The sequence below is a fragment of the Syngnathus acus genome, chromosome 2 (genome assembly GCF_901709675.1).
Source record: "Syngnathus acus chromosome 2, fSynAcu1.2, whole genome shotgun sequence".
NCBI lineage: Eukaryota > Metazoa > Chordata > Actinopteri > Syngnathiformes > Syngnathidae > Syngnathus > Syngnathus acus.
Window position 1 is genome coordinate 16,978,123 of NC_051088.1, and position 17,989 is coordinate 16,996,111.

Genomic DNA, 17,989 nt, shown 5'->3' on the forward strand with positions numbered 1-17,989 from the left:
TTTTTGGAGACTGATTAGTTGACCGGTGGACTTTGCATTGGTCTGTTGTAGTGGAGACAGACCTCAGCCGAAAGGTGAAGATTTACCGTCACGCTTCTGGGATGACCCAGGACACAAAACAATGGACGGATGCAAGGATGGATGGATGGACGCAAGGATGGATGGATGGACGCAAGGATGGATGGATGCAAGGATGGATGGATGATGGACGCAAGGATGGATGGACGGAACGATAAATGGATGGAATGATGGATGGATGGACGGACGGACGGATGGATGGATGGATGGATATTTTATCAGTATTTGGATATATTTGTTGGAAAAGCTTGCCTTCAACTCACCTTCACTCCATACTCCAAAGTCCCACTCAACTATGTTTAGCCAAGCTGCACCCTTCTGGCGTGTTAGCAGAGTGTGTGGTGTGTCAAGGTCCCGCATGAGGGCTACAATGATACAGTGTCTCCATCCACTTCCTTGTACTCTGATTGTTTAAACAGTATCCTGCGCTGGGGACGGGTCCCATGACAACTTGGTAAATATTTACCCGCAGGAGCTGCGCCGATTCCTTGAGAAGCCCTCGTCCGCAGGCAGGTTGCCTCTGCAATGTTTTTTTTTCGACTTATTTTTTCATCTTTTAGTCTGCATGATTGTTTGGAGTGTTCTGTACTGTCTTTCATGACAGAGTGTTTTTACTGATTGTGATTAGAATATTTGCAATGTCACGAATGTGAGCAATCATGGGTTCCTACACAGTTTCGGAATATTAAAGCCACAAACAACTTCATAGTCCAGCGCCAATGTGCATGTGCATTTTTTTTTAAACAAATATCGTAATAATGCATAGTTCCATGCTATCTACAGATACGTGTGACTCAATTTACGGGTTTGTCCAGACACAAGCTGTGAGACGATACAAAAAAAAAGACTTAATTATCCATACGTGAAAGCTCATTTACATATCTGTCTTGCTGCCTTATGCTGCCCCAAATGTCCAAAGCAGACACACCAGTAGCAGCACAGCGAGCAATCAATTAATCAACGACTATTTTAATGATCAAGTCATCGTTTGGAGAATTTTTTTTTTAAACTTAAAATTGTCCAAATTCTTTACTGCCAGCCTCTCAACAGTAATTCATGCAAATAGACATTTGAAAATATCTGCTTTTACGTTGGAAGACAATAACCGCGCCGGTAACTGAATTATCTTAAAAAAGGTCTCGTTTGATAGTTAAATTGTTGTTTAATTCATAAACGCTATACCATAATAAGGACAGCATTTGCCAGGAGCTCTGACTTATGTCCTGTCAGCATCAAGTATTCCCGCTGGTGCAACTTGTCGGCCGGCCGGCCGCCCGCACGCAGGCCTTCGTAGGTGTGAACGGGTTGATGTGAGCCCATGTGTTCCTGAAACCCAAGTGGGTGAGAACAGAAAATCCTCTGATTTGTCAATATTTACTCAGCGCAATGCATTAGCCTCGCTGCATTGTTCCCTGACATCAGATGTCTTTGTTGGCGGGCGGGACCGCACGTGTGCGAGGGTGCGTCAGTGTGTGTGTGTGTGTGTGTGTGTGTGTGTGTGTGTGTGTGTGTGTGTGTGTGTGTGTGTGTGTGTGTGTGTGTGTGTGTGTGTGTGTGTGTGTGTGTGTGTGTGTGTGTGTGTGTGTGTGTGTGTGTGTAATCGACCCTTACGTGTGCCTTACCACCACGTTGCCATTATTGTTGCAAACGCATGACGGCAGTTTGCCTCACAATAGCAACTAAGCCGCTCCTTTTCAAGTGGGTGGCACATGAAATGTTTAATATATGAGAACACACACTTGACTTGTTGTTTTAGCGTGCGTGTGTATTTGCTCTCCGAGTTGAGTAGAAGCCTTTTGTATGAACGTTGAAAAGTGTCTCTGTGTTCTTTTCATGCGAGCTGGATAATATTTGATCACTTGGCCCACTTAGAAACTTAAAATCGACTTGACTGACATCACACTGTTGCCACTTATTTATTTAAAGGGACCATGCGGCCAGGATGGCCCCTTTGTGTATATTTTGATCAGCAAAATAAAAATAGCTTGCATGTTCTATTTTATAAATTAGTTTTGGAGAAACCAGTAAATCACTATTTTTATCACGCCTCTTTTTCCGATCCAGCGTTGTATCTGGCAACCTCCACACCACCCTGGAGATGCTGAGCAGCTGCGAGAAGGTCAGTGGATCTGCATCCCCTCAACGGGTGAGACCCATGTTCACAACACGCTCGTGACTCTGCAGTTGGCTTATTTCAGACTTACGCTGGCTTGTAAATGTCATCGTCATAATCACAGCGCCTCATCAGGCAACCTTGCCGCTTGTAAATCCTGCGCAGTGTGTTCTGTCATCTGTCAACGCAGAGCTCCAACACCCTTTGTCTGCTTTATTTCATTTGACTGTCCAAGCAAAACAAGCAAGTTCCCTGAGGTGCTCCAACCACCCTACTTTGGCAACCATCTCTGGATGGCAGAGGTAGGGCGCCTCCTAGTGACGGAGCACAGAGTTGCTCCTCACTGGAGATTGCTGGATGGGGGCGGACATGTTGCATGTTCTGAGTGGTTTTAAATTGGAGATTTTTGCACAGCTATAAGCCAGGGGTGGCTATTCTGAATGTTTTATAAGTCTCCCTGTTCCAACACCCCTGATTCAAATGCTCAGCAAGCAATGCCGGGTAAAGATCCGAATCATTTGAATGCGGTGTGTTGCAGCAGTGAGACACAAAACATCCGGCCCATGTGAGTTTCAAAATCTGAGCCCTGATTGGTCCGTTAGCTGAGCACATGTGATGGCGTTTACAGCAAAATATGGCAAAATGCCTTTTTGATACCATTTGATTTTTTAAAGGGCATCTTCAAAATACCTTTTCTTATTTTGCTTTTTTTTTTCCCCAGGAGAAGAAAACCCAACTGAGATATTTTGTTCACAATTTATTTAAATAGGTCACGGCCTTAGAAACAGTACATCAGAACCAGATTATCCAGTTTTGGTTTCTAATTTTCCAGGATAAACATTGCAAATGGCAGTAGTGTTTTTAAAACACCAAACATTTTTTTTCCTTAAATAGTAACCGATTGAAGGGTTTGTTTTGTTTATTACAGGTTTCGCCGTTATTGTGAATTTGAAAGAAGAGGCAGTGAGCAACAGTGGCATAACACGGCATTGGCATTTCAAAATGGCATTGATTGGTATTGCAGTGGCATTCAAATTCAAAACGGTAAGGTGAAATACATTTGAGTCTTTCGGCCTTTACCTCTAATAATGTTTAATTGAGACGAAGCTTTAAATAGGTTTCACTTAAAAAAAGGTGAGAGGAAGAAAACAATTGGAATGGCTTTGAATGTAGAAAAGAGGCACAGTTCAAGAATTTGGTCGCGTTCAACCTGAAACTAGCGGTAACTCGGCAAGCGGACGAAGAAGTCACTGGACTCGATTCAGAAGTCCTCTCCGTCATCATAGAAGCGATTTCGCTTGATCATTTCCTCCACGCTCAGCGTCTCCAACTCCGGCTTATCGTCGGTTTCCTCGCCCTCCCAGTAGCCCACATCCTGCGGTGAGCGACTGGCCTCCACCTCTTCCTCCTGGGAGGACTTGTCAGGTTTCACTTTTTCCTCCTCTTCTTGGTCCTCCAGCGACTCCCCTGGGTGAGCGAGACCCACAGCGTTGACCTTGTGGGAGAGATGACGCTTTGGCCCGTCTTCTCTCTTCACGTCTTGAACTCCCTTCTCCAGCATGTCTTCGCCCTCTTTTTCCAACATGTCTTCACCCTCCTCTCCAAAGCTGTTGTTGACATCCACGCTGCTGTCCTCTGTGGGCGTGTGATTATCTGGCGACTGGCCCCCGGTTTTCAGCTCCCTGCTCGGGGACTCATCCGTTGCGCCCTGACCCGCCAGTGTGAAGAGCATGCAGCGCTCCTTTAAGGAGGAGCCTCTTCCCTGATCGGAAGCTCCATTGGCTTGTCCGGGTGGCGAGGAGGAGACGGAGGAGTCGTTGTCCTCCGGTGGCCACTTGGCTCGAATGGGCTTGCCGGTTGAGTCGGCGAGCACAGCGGCACCGGCGTCAGTCTCCGGTTGTGGCGGCCAGGAGATTTTCAGCCTGCGCGTCTCCACCGGCCTGTCACTTTTCTCCGGGGTGCCCTGTCCTAGGGCCTCCATGGTGGCGGTCAGGACGTTGACCTTGGCGAGCGGGGACTCCTCCACGCTGGGGCTTGTCAGCTCAGAGCCGAGGGAAGAGGGGCTCTTGGCGACCTGCGGCGAAGTCGTCGGCATCAGCAGTGTGGCGGTGGTCTCCCCCGTCTCGCCTTTGCTCTCCCACAACTCCTTGTGAGGCCGGTGGCCAAAGCCCTCGTCATAGTTACCCTTGGCCTTGAAGAGCTGGCTGAAGTGTGGCTTGCAATACACGTTGTTGTGCAGGGAGGCGTAGTTGAGCAAACTAGATGGCGAAAGAGGGCAAAAGACAAAAAGGTGATGCTTTCAACCTTCTCTCCAAAGAGTATTAGGTAGGATACTGTACATAATCTCCAAATAAGATCCAATCGAGATGTGCAAGTACGTCTTTCATTATTGTCACTGATGTTTATTGTTGTTTTGAAGATTATCCTGGGTAGTATTCACAAGGTAATTTGTCATTGGAATTGTAAAGAAAAGTAGTAGAGCTCCAGTTAGGTGGCCTGCCTGCTCACCTGAGTTTGGTATTGCAGTGGAAGCAGCGAAAACAAGCGCTGTGGAAGATTTGCTGATTGGCCACCAGCCTCTCCAGAGGATACACAGTCTTCTGACAGGATACGCACGTTTCCCTCACGGGCAGACGGAAATTCTGCTCAGGGTATACACACGAGTGTGAGCCGAGTGTGTAGGTGCGTGTTTAGCTGTGTAAAACTCACCCTTGGAGTTTTGGCTGGAGAACAGGAAGATGGATTGTCATCACCAGGACCTGTGGCAGCAGATCAACATGTTGGCAATTTGAACACCGGGTGGTGCCATTGAGCAGTTGAAATCACAACTCGTTAAGATTTTGCAGAGGAAGGATAGCTGCCAAATTTGAGTAAAAATAAGAACACTCATTTTAACACAAATTTAGAATGCCGTGGAATTGTTTGAGCAATAAAAATTAGCCATTGTTTTAGTTTATACTTACAATAAAACAGATGAAGAAAGCCTGGACAAAAAATGACACGCTCAATGGGTGGAGAGGTCAGATTACTGAATCGTAATTTATGTTAGTGTTTTCTGCAAACAATTTGAAATAATGTCTTGTGTTATATAAGAAAGGAATGCAATTTTGGAAAGAATGCTTCTAACTCTGATTCATCAATTATTCGCAAAAACAATGGACCGATTAATTGATTATGTATTAACATAATCCTCATTGAGCAGCTCTCAAATTGAAAAATGTGCTCACTCATGCGATGGGAATCTGTATTGGCCGAGCTTACTCATGGAAGATCGATATCAGAATCACCAGCAAGATTTAACAGCACAACCTTTAGAGGGAATTGTTGCAGTCTGTAACTCTGAGCGCGACTTAAAAACATCTTGTTCCTTGGCTTTTCGACATCTTTTGGCCCATTATTCATGTGCAATTACCTTGTCAGGTTTGAAATGTGACTTCTTCAGACTGAATATTTTGCTTCTTTCAGAGATTCTTCTCCATTAGCATTTATATCAGAACTCTCTAGAACGGTGCAAAATGTTTTGGGTTTTTTTAGCTGTGTGTTGGTGTCTCTAATCTAATTGCACGACCTGCAACTTCAAGCAAGCTTTGACATTAAGCAGCTCATTTGGCCCCACAATACCTCGATAGCTTTAAGACACTCTGTGCCAGATGAAGCAAAACAGCCTCAGAACAGACTGTATGTTTCACTGACAGTAGATAAAATGTTCTCTTCTTTGTATACATGGCACAGCTACCGTCATCACAGAAATATCTTGAAACTGATGAGAACTGGAGTGGGCTTGATATTGATAAGCCACAAAGCTTTTTTGATGATTGCAGGACCGGTGTCGCATAACCTGATTGCAAATGCAGGATAAAGAAACAATAAATCCCTTAAAACAAAACACGAGAATATTCTGAAGGGTCCGGATATGAATATTATTGGACATTTGAGTCAACATTTTGTCCAAGCCATTTTGATTATTAGTTGGATCAAGGTAATTCTGTTGAACTACAGAGCTTGTTTTTCGCCTTCATTAACAGATCAGGGCCCTCAACAATTTTGCAAGTGCAGAAATAAATTACCATTGTTCTCGTCATTAAAACTTTTTCTGTTGTTTGGCGGTTCAGACTCTGGACTCTGTAAATGAGAGAAAAGAACTTCAGTCCTATGTTCATGATCCAAAAGTCATCATGGTAATCACATTAAGGTTGAGCTCACCATGTCCAGGGAGAAGGGTGGGACGTTCTCTTTCTGTTTGCCACCAAATAGTTCTTGCAGATCAGTCTAAGAGTGATCAATGACTAATTTAATAATTAATTTTTTTATCAGGGAATAACTACTTAATGGATCATCTGGAGTATGTACAGAACTCACATTGACCGGGGTAACATCCTGTTTTGAGATGGCTGCCTGGTAGAGAGCCATCCTGTCTCTGAGAGGAGTCGTTTCCGCGAGACTTCCGTCTGATGGAAATGCAAGACAACACATTAAAGGTAAGAGGAAAAGTTCATTTGGCATGTTCCAGTTCCTTGTTTTGTATTCAAACTGTGTACCCCTAGAATTGTGCCAAATTTCTACAACCAAGCAGTTTCACTTTCAGAAATCAGAATCCCCTATTTAGACTACTTGTGATCGTGTTTTTAAGATATTGTTCTATGTGATGCTGTCCCTAACCTCATTAAAAATGAGAAAAGGTGGTCCACAGGGATCAATTTTAGGTCCACTTCTTTTATTGTGTGTTAACATCCGTGGTATGTGTGTTAGTAGTTTATTTTAAAAAAAAGTCACTGACACTGAACTGGGACAATTTTCCCTCTTGAGCGATTCAGTCTAAGCTCAGTATATTCATTTATTCACCCTTTTCTGTTTCGTTGTCCCGTCACGCACCGAGTGGCGCGGTTGGATTCAAGTGAGTGGCTCACTTGCCAAAACGCACAACGAGCGCACTCCATCCTACTCTATAGCTTCTCAAAATATTCAAGCTTTTTCATTATTCTCACTCACCGCCTTTTTGTGGCAATCCAATCCTTTTGCAGTTTCGTTAAAAAATGACAATGCTGTAAGTGGAGCCTCAAACAAACCCTCATGTAAGGTTTCAGTTTCTCCGTTGCAGTTTGTGTGGTGCTCAATCACTTTGTGACTGGCGAAGAGTCGCTAATTATAATTTTTTTTTGCTATGGTCCATGTCAGTCGCTTTCGGCTGTGTCACGCGATGTGTACAACTTACATTAAACTCCTCATGGCCTCTTGTGGTAAATCAAGACTGTTCCGCACAATTTTAAGCTGCACGCTCTATCGTCATGTGAAGGCGCCGGAGGTGCAACAGTCAAATGCATCAACAACTATTTTGACAGTTGTTTATTCACTGGCCTTGTTGAACTTAACATTGTCCAAATCCTCCTATTTAGAAATTTTCTGATGGATGATACATACTAAGCCAGTAAGTGAATCTTTGTCAAACTATGTCTGCGCATTTTATTGCACTGTCAAGTTGATATAAAGTCCTATGTTGTTGAATAGGCAGAAGTGTTGTATTTTGCATTCAGGGGGACACAGTTAGAGTCCATACATACCCCCCGGAAGCTGCTCCATGCTGGCTGTATTAGCAGCGCTTCCTCGACTTGACTGCTCTCGAGACACCTGAAAAGAAAAGAGCAGAAAAACAAAATAGGAGGCGATTAAACACAAGCCGGAGAGCAAAAAACTGCTCGAGAATGTGTCCTGCATGACACACACTCTTCATGCATCAACATGCACAGCTAAGGTCCATCAGCGAAATCCAAATGCAGAGCCACTGTTTAGTGTGTCTGCCCACCACTTTAATCCCCTTAATGAGCTCAGAAAGCCCGACAGACAACCCGTCTGATCAGCAGAAGACAAAACACACTGCACACGTCTCTGCCTGCTATTTGAATTCAAATCATGAAACCCCACTGGAATTGAAGGGGCTATTATTTTGGGTCCCTGCTGTTTGGCTCAGAAAATTATAAAGATGATGGACCAAAGGTAGTGACAACTTTGTTCAAGAAAATGTTAATAAAACTGCCAGGCTGCAAAATTAAAAGATATATTTTGCCTTGACTGGCTCGACTCATCTAGTAGCCGAATTTCTTTCCCATTGCTGCTCGTGGTGTGTTGTCGGTTCACACAAACTAGCGCAGGCCTCAGCAGGTAGGTTCACAAGATAGCAGAGAACAGAGACAAGATCGTACTGTTCACGAGTGCTGAATTTGTTCCGAGAGCTCAAACAGAATTGAAGGGGAAGCGCAGGCCTTTGCCCTCACTTGATCATGGTGGAATGGAATGGAACGCTCCACGAGCTCTGGCATGTTTGTCTCAAGTCATCAAGCTCATTGTAACAAAGTGCCCCGTTGCAGCTCAGGGTAGTCAACTGTTTAAAAAAAAACAAAAAAAAACTTGCAATTATTGTTCAGATTTTCTGCTAAAACGAAAAGAATAGATGCATTCAGGATGAAACAAAGACCACAGCAGGCCACAAAAAGTTTTTGTGGCAGGCCAGGCCTGGCCCCCAGGCCAGACGTTTGAGAGCTGTGGTTGAGGGGCACTACAAAATACAAATTCCAAGGAAAACCAGCACCGTATTTTGCTGATGTTCTGCCCTCTTGAGAGTTCTGGCCCATTTCATGAGGTTCTCGTGATAGTGGTCACCGCTATAGTATTTTTTTTTCTTGACTTTTGTTCTAAATTAGCCATAAAATTAATAAATACATGCAGGGCCAAGTTATGTAATATGATGTGGAGAGAATTTATATTGAAATCACGTAAAAACGCTTTTACTCATTAATTTCTTGAATCAGTTAGTATTTATTCCAATATTTATACCAATATGTAACTATAAATATATAACTTAAATGAACCACCGCGAACTAAACCAGAGACAAGTAAAATAATCTATCTAAATAATAGCAATGAAAAAACAACAACAACAAATACCTGCTGTTAAAATTATGATTACATTTGGAAGACTTGCCTGGCGCTACTGGAAATGGGCAAAAATCTCAGGAAAAAAGGCACGCCCAACCAAAATGGCTGCCAAATCGGTCGTTTCACAGCATAAGTTATTTGTGTGAATCTAAAAAGTAGTTCCCAAGATGTCCAGAGTGAGCTGAACAGTTTCAAACTGAAATGGTTGGACTCAAGAATTTGTAAATTATGGTACTACTACTGAATTTTTTGACAGTCTCCATTTATTTCAGTGAGATTTTCTTTTTTGTGGAAAATGTAGGACTTTTGAGAGAAGTGGGACATTTGGGACGAATTCACAGTATTCCTCAAATAAGGTGAATATTTAGAATTTGGAAAGGTTTGAATTAGGGGAGAAATATGGAGTATTAGAATGTCCAAAATTTTAGGTGGGGGTTCAAAACTTCAGCACTCACAGAGTGCATAATCCAAGCGATTTCAGTATTTCAACTGTAGCAGCTCCAAAATTTGACAATGCGTGAGTCACCCAAAGACCGAGCTAAAAAGCTCCGCCCTTTTCACTCCAAAACCACCTCCATGGTAATTGATCGATCCCCATGGGTGGATTATGTTCCGCAGGCTGAGGGGGGGCAGCTTAGAGGAGGGACCAACAGATGTTGGTCGCAGACACTGAAGGGGGGGGGGGGGGGTGTAAACATGTGGCTAGCCCGATGTAAACACAAACGCGGGTTCTCAGGAGCGTGGCTCAAAGAGCCAGACAAAGAATCTGCCGCTAATCTCAACGCCATTAAAACTCTCGTACAGTATGGCACACTCGGATGACCAAATTAAAGCAAAATGAAGCCTTCCAAAAACAAAGACTAGGCAGGAAAACGTGAGAATGTTTGGCCCCAAAGAGCCACTCATGAACTTCCCCTTTATGAAGGCAACTTTCATTAGAAGAATAGAAAAGTACAAAAGCACACACATAGCTACCTTTGGTCAAGAGAACCAATGACTGAGATGGACGGACGAAGAAGCCGCTGCAGACGTTCAGGCAACGCGGTGCTCAGCTCCGAAGGGTCCGGGCACAGACTGAGCGGACCAGCCCAGACTGGCTCATGACACACAGAAGGGATGAGGGCTGGAGCGGAGCCCCTGGGGAGGCTTCGGGGGAAGGCGGGGGAATTGGGGACAAGTAGCAGGTGCAGCGCGAAGGGGGGTTTGTGCTGGATGGTTTGCCCGATCAAAAAGGGAAGAAGGGGGGTGGAAGGGGCTTAATCAAAAATGTCTGGGTTTAGGTTTTCGTGGTGCCAAATGGGAGCGGGACATGCTTCAATCAAGGGCAAGCGACGACGGGGATTCAAGTCACATGACTCAAGTCCGAGTTAAGTCACCAGTTTTAGGACTTCCGCAAATTTGCTTGAACTATCGACATGACTTGACTTGAAGGCTCGCTCGTTTACTTTTGAAAATCTATATTGTGAAGATAGCGTGGTAAGCAAGTTGCGTGATCAATGGAGATGATGGCAAACCTTCGCCTGCCTGGTGAATCCGGATGATGTCACTGGACATGTCTGCTTTTGGGCCTCAGTGAACTGAGTTGTGCCTTGAGATACAAGTTACCAAAGTTTTTCTAGATGCGAGCTGTCATTCGGACAATTCTTTGTTTCGAAATCCTTTCTATGAAATGTATGAATGTTCTGCAGATTACAACCGGCAGGTTTTGGCCAACCAATGCCAAACATTATTGTTGGCCAATGCAGCCAAGATAAATGCAACCGAATGAACAGTCGATAATTTTGGTAGTAGATAGTTGGGCCAGCAGAGAAGGCCTTCGTGGTCGACCATTGCGTCTCACACATGTCACCCAGATGGCACAAGGGCCGCTTTTCTTTCCAGGCCTCACAATGGGGCAACAGGGTTGTAGTTGTGCGAGCCAGGAAGGATGGGAGGGGTGACAGAGTGGATGGGGGAGGGGCGTATTGAGATAAACATTGGAGGGAGGCAGTGGGATTAAAGGGTTCACCAAAAGGGGGGGGGGTGAGGAGGCATTTCGTGATGTGTATGGGGGGTGCGCACGTGTGATTGATGAGGTACGCTTTGATGAGGTTGAAGATCAGCTGATGTCATGAGCACACAGCATGACATCATCGCTGGTACAAAGATGCACAGTTGTGCGAGCCCCTGCACTCGCATCCGGTTGACCCAATGTGTCCTTTCATTCGGCCTCAGCATTTCATCGTCAGACTATGCAATAAAACTACTTTTACAAGGCCGCGCGCACTTGTGTACTACATACATGTACAGCCAACATGTATCTGCCAATTTAATATTACCATATAAGTCTAGTTTCAGTTTTGAGTTTTATTGCTCTTGGCAACAAATGCCAATAAACAAGACTTATTCTACAAAGTGAGTCATTCCACTGAAATCCACAGCTGGACTCTCAAACCGCACTGGAATTGACCTCCATTTGATTTCGTTTGCCAAAAAGAAAAAAGCTATTGTAAATCATTTTCAATAGTGTAAATTGGAACGTTTGCTTTGCCGTGTGTTTTCATTATGGTGATTTACACTTCATTATTTACACTTCAAATCAAAAGATGAATATGAGACAAAAGTTCTAGTTGTGTTCACACAATTCAGGATAGAGGAACTTTAGTTTGAAGCCACACATTTTTCAAGTAAACAAAATGTGACCGGTGCGTGTTTCTAGTTGCTCGGGTGGTATTGCTATTAGATAGTGCTTGGGTTTCTCCTGTAAAAATAAATAAATAATCATTTGATCTTAAGCAGACAAGCAGGTTGGCCAAGAGGGGGTATATACAGATGATGTTGATGACAAAAACATTGTGAGACTTGTGAAGAAACAACCAAAGACAACAGTGCGTGACATCACCGCCAACCTCCACTGGGCGGGAGTGAAGGTATCACACACCACTCTTCCACTTTTAGAGAAGTCATTTACAGGCAAGATGCAAAGCAGTCCTCAGTTAAAAAGAAAAAAATGAGAAGGCCATATTGGATTTTGCAAACAAGTACAGAGATGAGCTACAAACAAAGTCTTATGGACTGATGAGACCAACACTGACTTCTACCAAAGTGATGGAAGATGGAGACAGGAAGGATTTTCTTGTGATCTAAAACAAACAAGCTCATCATGGTGGAGGTTATGTCATGGCTTGGTCTGGAACGAGCTCACTGGTCTTAAGTGATGATGTCACTCATGATAGTAGCAGCAGAATGAAGTCTGAAGTCTACAAATCCATTTTGTCCGCCAATTTACAAATACATCCAAACAAATCAAGAGAAGCTTCATCACACAACGGGACAATGACCCAAACACACCAAAGGACTTTATCAAGTGGAATTAACTGGCAAATACTGATCTGACTCCAAGTTGAGGTATGACTGACGGCTGCCGATCGTGTCTAAGCAGGCCGCCTCTGTGGTGAACTTAATACAAAGACATTCCTGATCCAAAGATAAAAGAAGGAAAAAAGGTCACATGAGCGGACAGGCGAACATTCCTAAGCGCGGCGTATCTCCGCTCCAATTTTCCATCGAGATGATTTGAACCCATGCTCACTTGAAAACACAACTAACGAAACCTGAGTGACTCGGTAGCATTTTGGCCAAGACATCAAAATAATGTATTTTCCCCAAACTCCATACTCACTCGCTTGAATGGAAAAGACCCGATCGACCGACCGCTCGCCGATCTCCAACTATGCTCATCATGTGGCAAGAACTGAGCGGCTGGTGTCACATCCTTTATGATGACACGTGATGGCTTAAAGACGCACGCGCTGGATCTGGCATGCTTTCAACCCAACTGGTTTTCCCCTTTGTTGACATAATAAGGAGTGACCGCAGTAATGATGAACATTGATTATGCGTGGCCATGTGACTGAGTGGGCCCCTGACTATTTTTAGTTGTCTATTTATTCATTTTATGGCTGGCTTAATTTGTGAATTACTTGTGCTAATGTCACAAGCTACAGAAAGGCCTTGCTATCTTGGAATTTTTATTTGAATTTTTTATTGAAATACTATGTGCTTAAAAAAAGTGTGTCTGCAGAACATTAGTCTGTGTGGGAAAATGATCACCATAAATTTGAGCAATCTTGTGACAAATCTGCAAGATTAGTCATGTAAAAATAAAAAAATCAGTCAAACTGCAAAATTGAAAAAATAGGGCGTGGGATGACTGGATACTGAAATAATGGTGAGCTCACATTTCTCAATAATTAAAATGTCCTTTTTAGTTGATCCCAAAGCTACTATATCATTCTGTTGTGTTAATGACCATGAGTTCATCTCAGCTAAAATGCAAGTTACAGATGTTGAGGAGGAGCAAAGTTTTGCACGGGTTGTTAACGAGCCTTTGCCACGCGTAAAATATGAGAACACCAAAGGTCGCATTGGTCAAATTTTTTCTTTTTTTTTTTTTTTATTGTTTAGGATTTCATTTTAAGGGTATTGTTGTATAATGAAAAAAAATTAAACTTCTTAGGATTCACCGGATGCTGTACTTTAAGCTGTTAATATAGACAAGTAGAAAGAAATTTCAGAGGAGTGCAGTCACTCATAATTAGCGCGAGGATTTGCTCTCTGCCCTCCAACGACTACTAGACACCTAAAGGCTACACAATCACTTCTTCCACGTTCCGTTGCCCTCATGAACAACACTGTTTGTGTCAACATGTCCCACCTGCGAGTGTTCCGACTTTGCATTCTACAGGTCACGCATGACTGCAGGCTCAACACGTCTGCTGTCATGCTCCACTCTCAAGCATGAGCCTCCCTTTTGGAGCATGAAGTGAGCAGGCGTCAGCTGAGCGAAGGATAGCGAGGGGACAGCGCACCATGTGACAAGGAGCGTGACGCCTCCGAGGCTCTTGAACAAAAAGACGACTTATTGTCTCCCAGCGTGACCGATCAGCAGCCCGTTCTATCGGCGGACGGAACGAAAGGCCGAGTTGTTGACTTCTTTTGAAATCAGAGCAGCTGGATTGACCGTAACGCCGAGGTCAAGCAATTCGGTTCTAGCGTGTTTTCCGATCCTTGAGGAGGCAACTCACCTGGTCCGACTCCCCTTTCTCGAAAATCATCTTCAGGTCGTTGAGGGGAACGCTCGGTCTTTCCGAATCGGGCACCTCTGCGTGCGTTGCTTCCTGCTCCTCTGCAACTCTGCTGGCCTTGTCCTCCATATCCATCCGCTCTTGATGGCCGCGTGCTGCCAACTCGGTGCCCGGGTCCTCTTGCAGGAGCTCGTGGGTGTCCCTGGCTTTCTGGATCTGCCACGTGAGCTGACTTTTTTGAAACGCAGAGCTGCCGGGTGATTGCTGCTGCTCCCAATGTTTCTTTAAAACGCTCAAGTTCCCACTGCGAAGGGATGACTGTGATGCCACCTGCAGAGAGGAATATCATGTTATTAGACACGAGGGACACGAAAGCTTGCCTCTAACTGGTCCAATCTACTCAGGAATGAGCACAAGAATCTCTATCTGAATTTTTGGGGGTGAAGAGAAGTTCTGTGACCTGGGAAACAGTTTCTGTTTCTCCAACTGTCAGCCAGGTAAAAAAAACTTCCCTCTAATCGTCGGAAAGCAAGGAAGGTAAAAGTTGTCATGAAAAAAATAAGAAAAGATCTCATAAAAGAAAACAACACAATAAATTGACAAAGCTATGAGTTTTTCCCTGACACGGACTCCTGAGCCACATCAAGTCTCCAGATGTGATGACTCACCCTTTTTTAGACACACAATGAGCGATACGCGTTGCCTTCTACAGGATACGTGGGGAGAGTTCTAACAATGAAGCTCATAAAGACGGACTGGGTGAGGCTCGAGACATTTTAAACACAACTTAAGGGCGAGCAACTTTGTCAGAGGGGGAGGGTATGGGCTTGGACAAAAAGTCAGCAGAGACAGGAAACTTCACAAAAAGACAAAGAGCAGTTCAGACAAGAGTGTGCTGGATGTAAGTAGGAACGGAAAAAAAAAAAGACTTTTAGCTGTAGAAGAAGTCAAAACCTGCGAGGGGCTGGAAACCCGGCGCTCCGCTGGTGTGATCGGGCGTCGGCCGGCCGGTGAGAAATGCCACAAGGCAGGCGCTCCAGATGTGAGAGCACGGAGGAGAAGTGATCAGCACCTATCCCACCCCCTACGCCCCACAAGAGAAGCCGAGAGAGAGAGAGAGAGAGAGAGGAGGAAGGAAACCAGGAGAGAGGGAGGGACGTGAGGGGGCGGGGAGGATGAGAAAATCAGAAACAGAGGTGGTCAGTGAGGGCAAAGAGGGAAAATAAGTCCAGGAAATGAGGGAGGGGGGTGCTAGAAAGCTCCATGGTGGCAAACAAAACACAAACTTAACCTGCATTCTTCGAGGATTGTTGCCATCATCTTGTGTTTCTTGCCTCTTTGCACCTTCTATCTATCAATAGCCAAACTGGAATTCCAAAGTGGCGCACCTACCATTTTTTTCTCGTCTGCATGGCCCTCTTCTTCTGCCATCTGGTACCTGATGAACAAGTCAGTGGTCAGTACAAGTTGGGTTCAAGAAAGGAGACTTTGCTTTTTGTTACGCTTCTACATGTGGGTGCGGGGTGCCATGTTTATTTTGGGCAACTGACCCGCAAATCTTTATAGCCACAAGTGGCGGCCATCTTTGTGAAATTTTCTAAAAATTTAATTCCAACCAGAATTGCTATTTTGACCATTTTCCATTGATTATATGTAATTCTATTTCATCTTATTCCACAAACGCAATATTAATCAGAATACCGTGTTTTGACTAGTGCTGGCTTGGATTCTTTCAAAAAATAGTTTTTCAGTTTCGTTCCCCTTTAAGCTGAATTTTCAGGCCTCTGAACTTCAGTGTGATGGCCTTTTCTAAACAAAACGTTTATGGAAATAGGCTGCAAATGTTTACAGATGGAATCTACAAGTCAGGGAACGTCAGTTGAGTACAACTGGAGGAACTCGTCAGGGCTGATCAAGTGATAATCGAAGTGCACAGAAATTATTTCAGTGTAGTGCGACAGAAGGACAGATGGAATGTTGGACTTAGAGAAGCGTTAGGTGATGTTGCTATTTTTGCCAGTTCCTTTGCAGGGACACCAATGGAGCCGAGGAGGCCATTGGCATTACCATTACTTTCAATTTTTCTGGATGTGGAATCAAATGAGTTGAAGACTGAAATTCAATTGATGCAGCACCATCGTTTAAATGGTTTTCTCCTTAGCACTTGCACATTGCTGGTGATGACAGTTATTACTACAGTATTTTAGAAAAACCTCTCCTTTAAAAGAGTCAATATTTGCTTTTTGGTCAGGCATTAATAGATAAGAAAATCAGGACACGGTCACGGAGATGGAAAGGCATGCTCTTTACTTTGTCCAAACAGAACAAAAATGACATTTAAAATTGACAACGTAATAACTGTCAAATTGAGCCACAACTTTTTGATTATTGTTTATAGACCTTGTCCTGATTTCATCTACTGATTTCAGGCTCTCAACTATAAACATCCATAGTCCTCAGTGAAAGCAGACTGATTGTTTATGTGGTGAAAGCAAATTAGACATTTAAAAACATCTGCTCTGAAAAACAATTATTAACAATTTTTCCGATTTTCTGACCATTTTTATGGAACAAATTAGTGACTGAATTACCATCAATTTATGGTGTCAATTAAAATGAATACATTTGATTTGAGGATTTGAGGTGATTCTTTTCAGTGTTAAGATTCAGTTTACAAACAAATCAGCACATGCAATATTGGGATTTTTGCTGTCATTTCCAAATCACTATTTCTTTAACTCTGAGTAAGAATGGGATTTTTCCTTCAGTGTGAAACTGGCTTTTTGCCTAAAAGTGGAACACCAAACTACGCGCATGACGTTAAGACACACAAAGTCATTTCCTGTTCTTCTTTATAAGATTAAATACATAATATTGTGATGACATACCTGCAAAAATCTGCACTGACGTCCAAGCTGCACACTTCGACCACTTGAGCGTTTCCTTCTGCTTTTCCCACTCAGATGCTTTTGAGTGGACAAGGTCACCGGAGGGCTCTACCCAGAAGTCCTCTCAGCCAATCAGAGGGCAGCATTCATCTCCACCTGGCAGCGAAGAGATCTTCGATGTGGGATGGCCAGCTGAAAATAAGGTGGACATTCGTGTGGGAAGCAGGGTGGTACTAGGGGGTGGGGGATCCCAGGCTAATTTACTGGAAACCGAGCTATCACGGTCAACAGCTCCTTCCAGGATGTGACTCACTCATGAACTGCACGGGGGTCGCAAGGAAGGGAGGAAATGGATTGGTGCCTTTATTTGGGCTCAGGCACCAAGAGCGGCTTGAAATTGCTTCATCATTGTTATTCTGGACAATTAAGATCAAGACTTTCCATGCTCAAAATGTTTGGGAATTATTCTTACAATATAGAGTCTATCCTAACTATAAAATGAATTAATAGAAAATAAAAGTCTGGATTCTTTTAAAACTAAAAAAAATATATATCAAATTTCTCTTCAGAAATACTAGTATTTTCATAATATTCAATTTTTTCCTTATTGAGGTGATGTTAGGCCTTTTTCTTTGTGAAATACTTACGTACATGGGCATGTAACATGAGGAGCCAGCTGAAAGGTTACTTGAGGAGCGACTCACTCACTCAGTCTACTGACGTCATCCAATTTGAACTCTAAATTGTTGACTCAGTAGACGAACGCATCCGCTCACGACAACCAACAAATCAATTCCATCTATCTATTATTCTATCTCTCTAGCTATCAATTAATCATTCTGTTTGTAATTAAATATTTTGTAATCAACTTATTATCACTTGAAAATTCTAGAAATGTGTTGATCTGTTAGTTT

At 43.6% G+C, this 17,989-nt stretch overlaps 1 protein-coding gene and 1 long non-coding RNA gene across 4 annotated transcripts; one reads left to right on the forward strand and one right to left on the reverse strand.

Annotated features, from left to right (window-relative positions):
* Positions 1-2,933: 2,933 nt before the first annotated feature.
* Positions 2,934-17,199, reverse strand: LOC119137517 (LIM domain and actin-binding protein 1-like). 2 transcript variants are annotated; one of them, XM_037276877.1, is made up of 10 exons: positions 17,076-17,199; positions 15,580-15,625; positions 14,188-14,517; positions 7,750-7,816; positions 6,551-6,639; positions 6,395-6,460; positions 6,259-6,313; positions 4,901-4,950; positions 4,700-4,833; positions 2,934-4,449 (listed from the first exon to the last, which is right to left on the reverse strand). In XM_037276877.1, the coding sequence occupies exons 2-10, from the start codon at positions 15,616-15,618 to the stop codon at positions 3,453-3,455; spliced, it is 1,827 nt and encodes a 608-aa protein (XP_037132772.1). In that variant the 5' UTR covers positions 15,619-15,625; positions 17,076-17,199; the 3' UTR covers positions 2,934-3,452. The 2 variants fall into 2 exon arrangements, with proteins under 2 accessions (XP_037132772.1, XP_037132782.1); XM_037276887.1 differs by lacking the exons at positions 14,188-14,517; positions 15,580-15,625; positions 17,076-17,199 and adding an exon at positions 8,461-8,520.
* On the forward strand, positions 14,517-17,974 carry LOC119137522. 2 transcript variants are annotated; one of them, XR_005100928.1, is made up of 2 exons: positions 14,517-14,684; positions 17,151-17,974. It is a non-coding gene; the product is annotated as an uncharacterized LOC119137522 (long non-coding RNA). The 2 variants fall into 2 exon arrangements; XR_005100927.1 differs by lacking the exon at positions 14,517-14,684 and adding an exon at positions 15,303-15,643.
* The last annotated feature ends 15 nt before the right edge of the window (positions 17,975-17,989 follow it).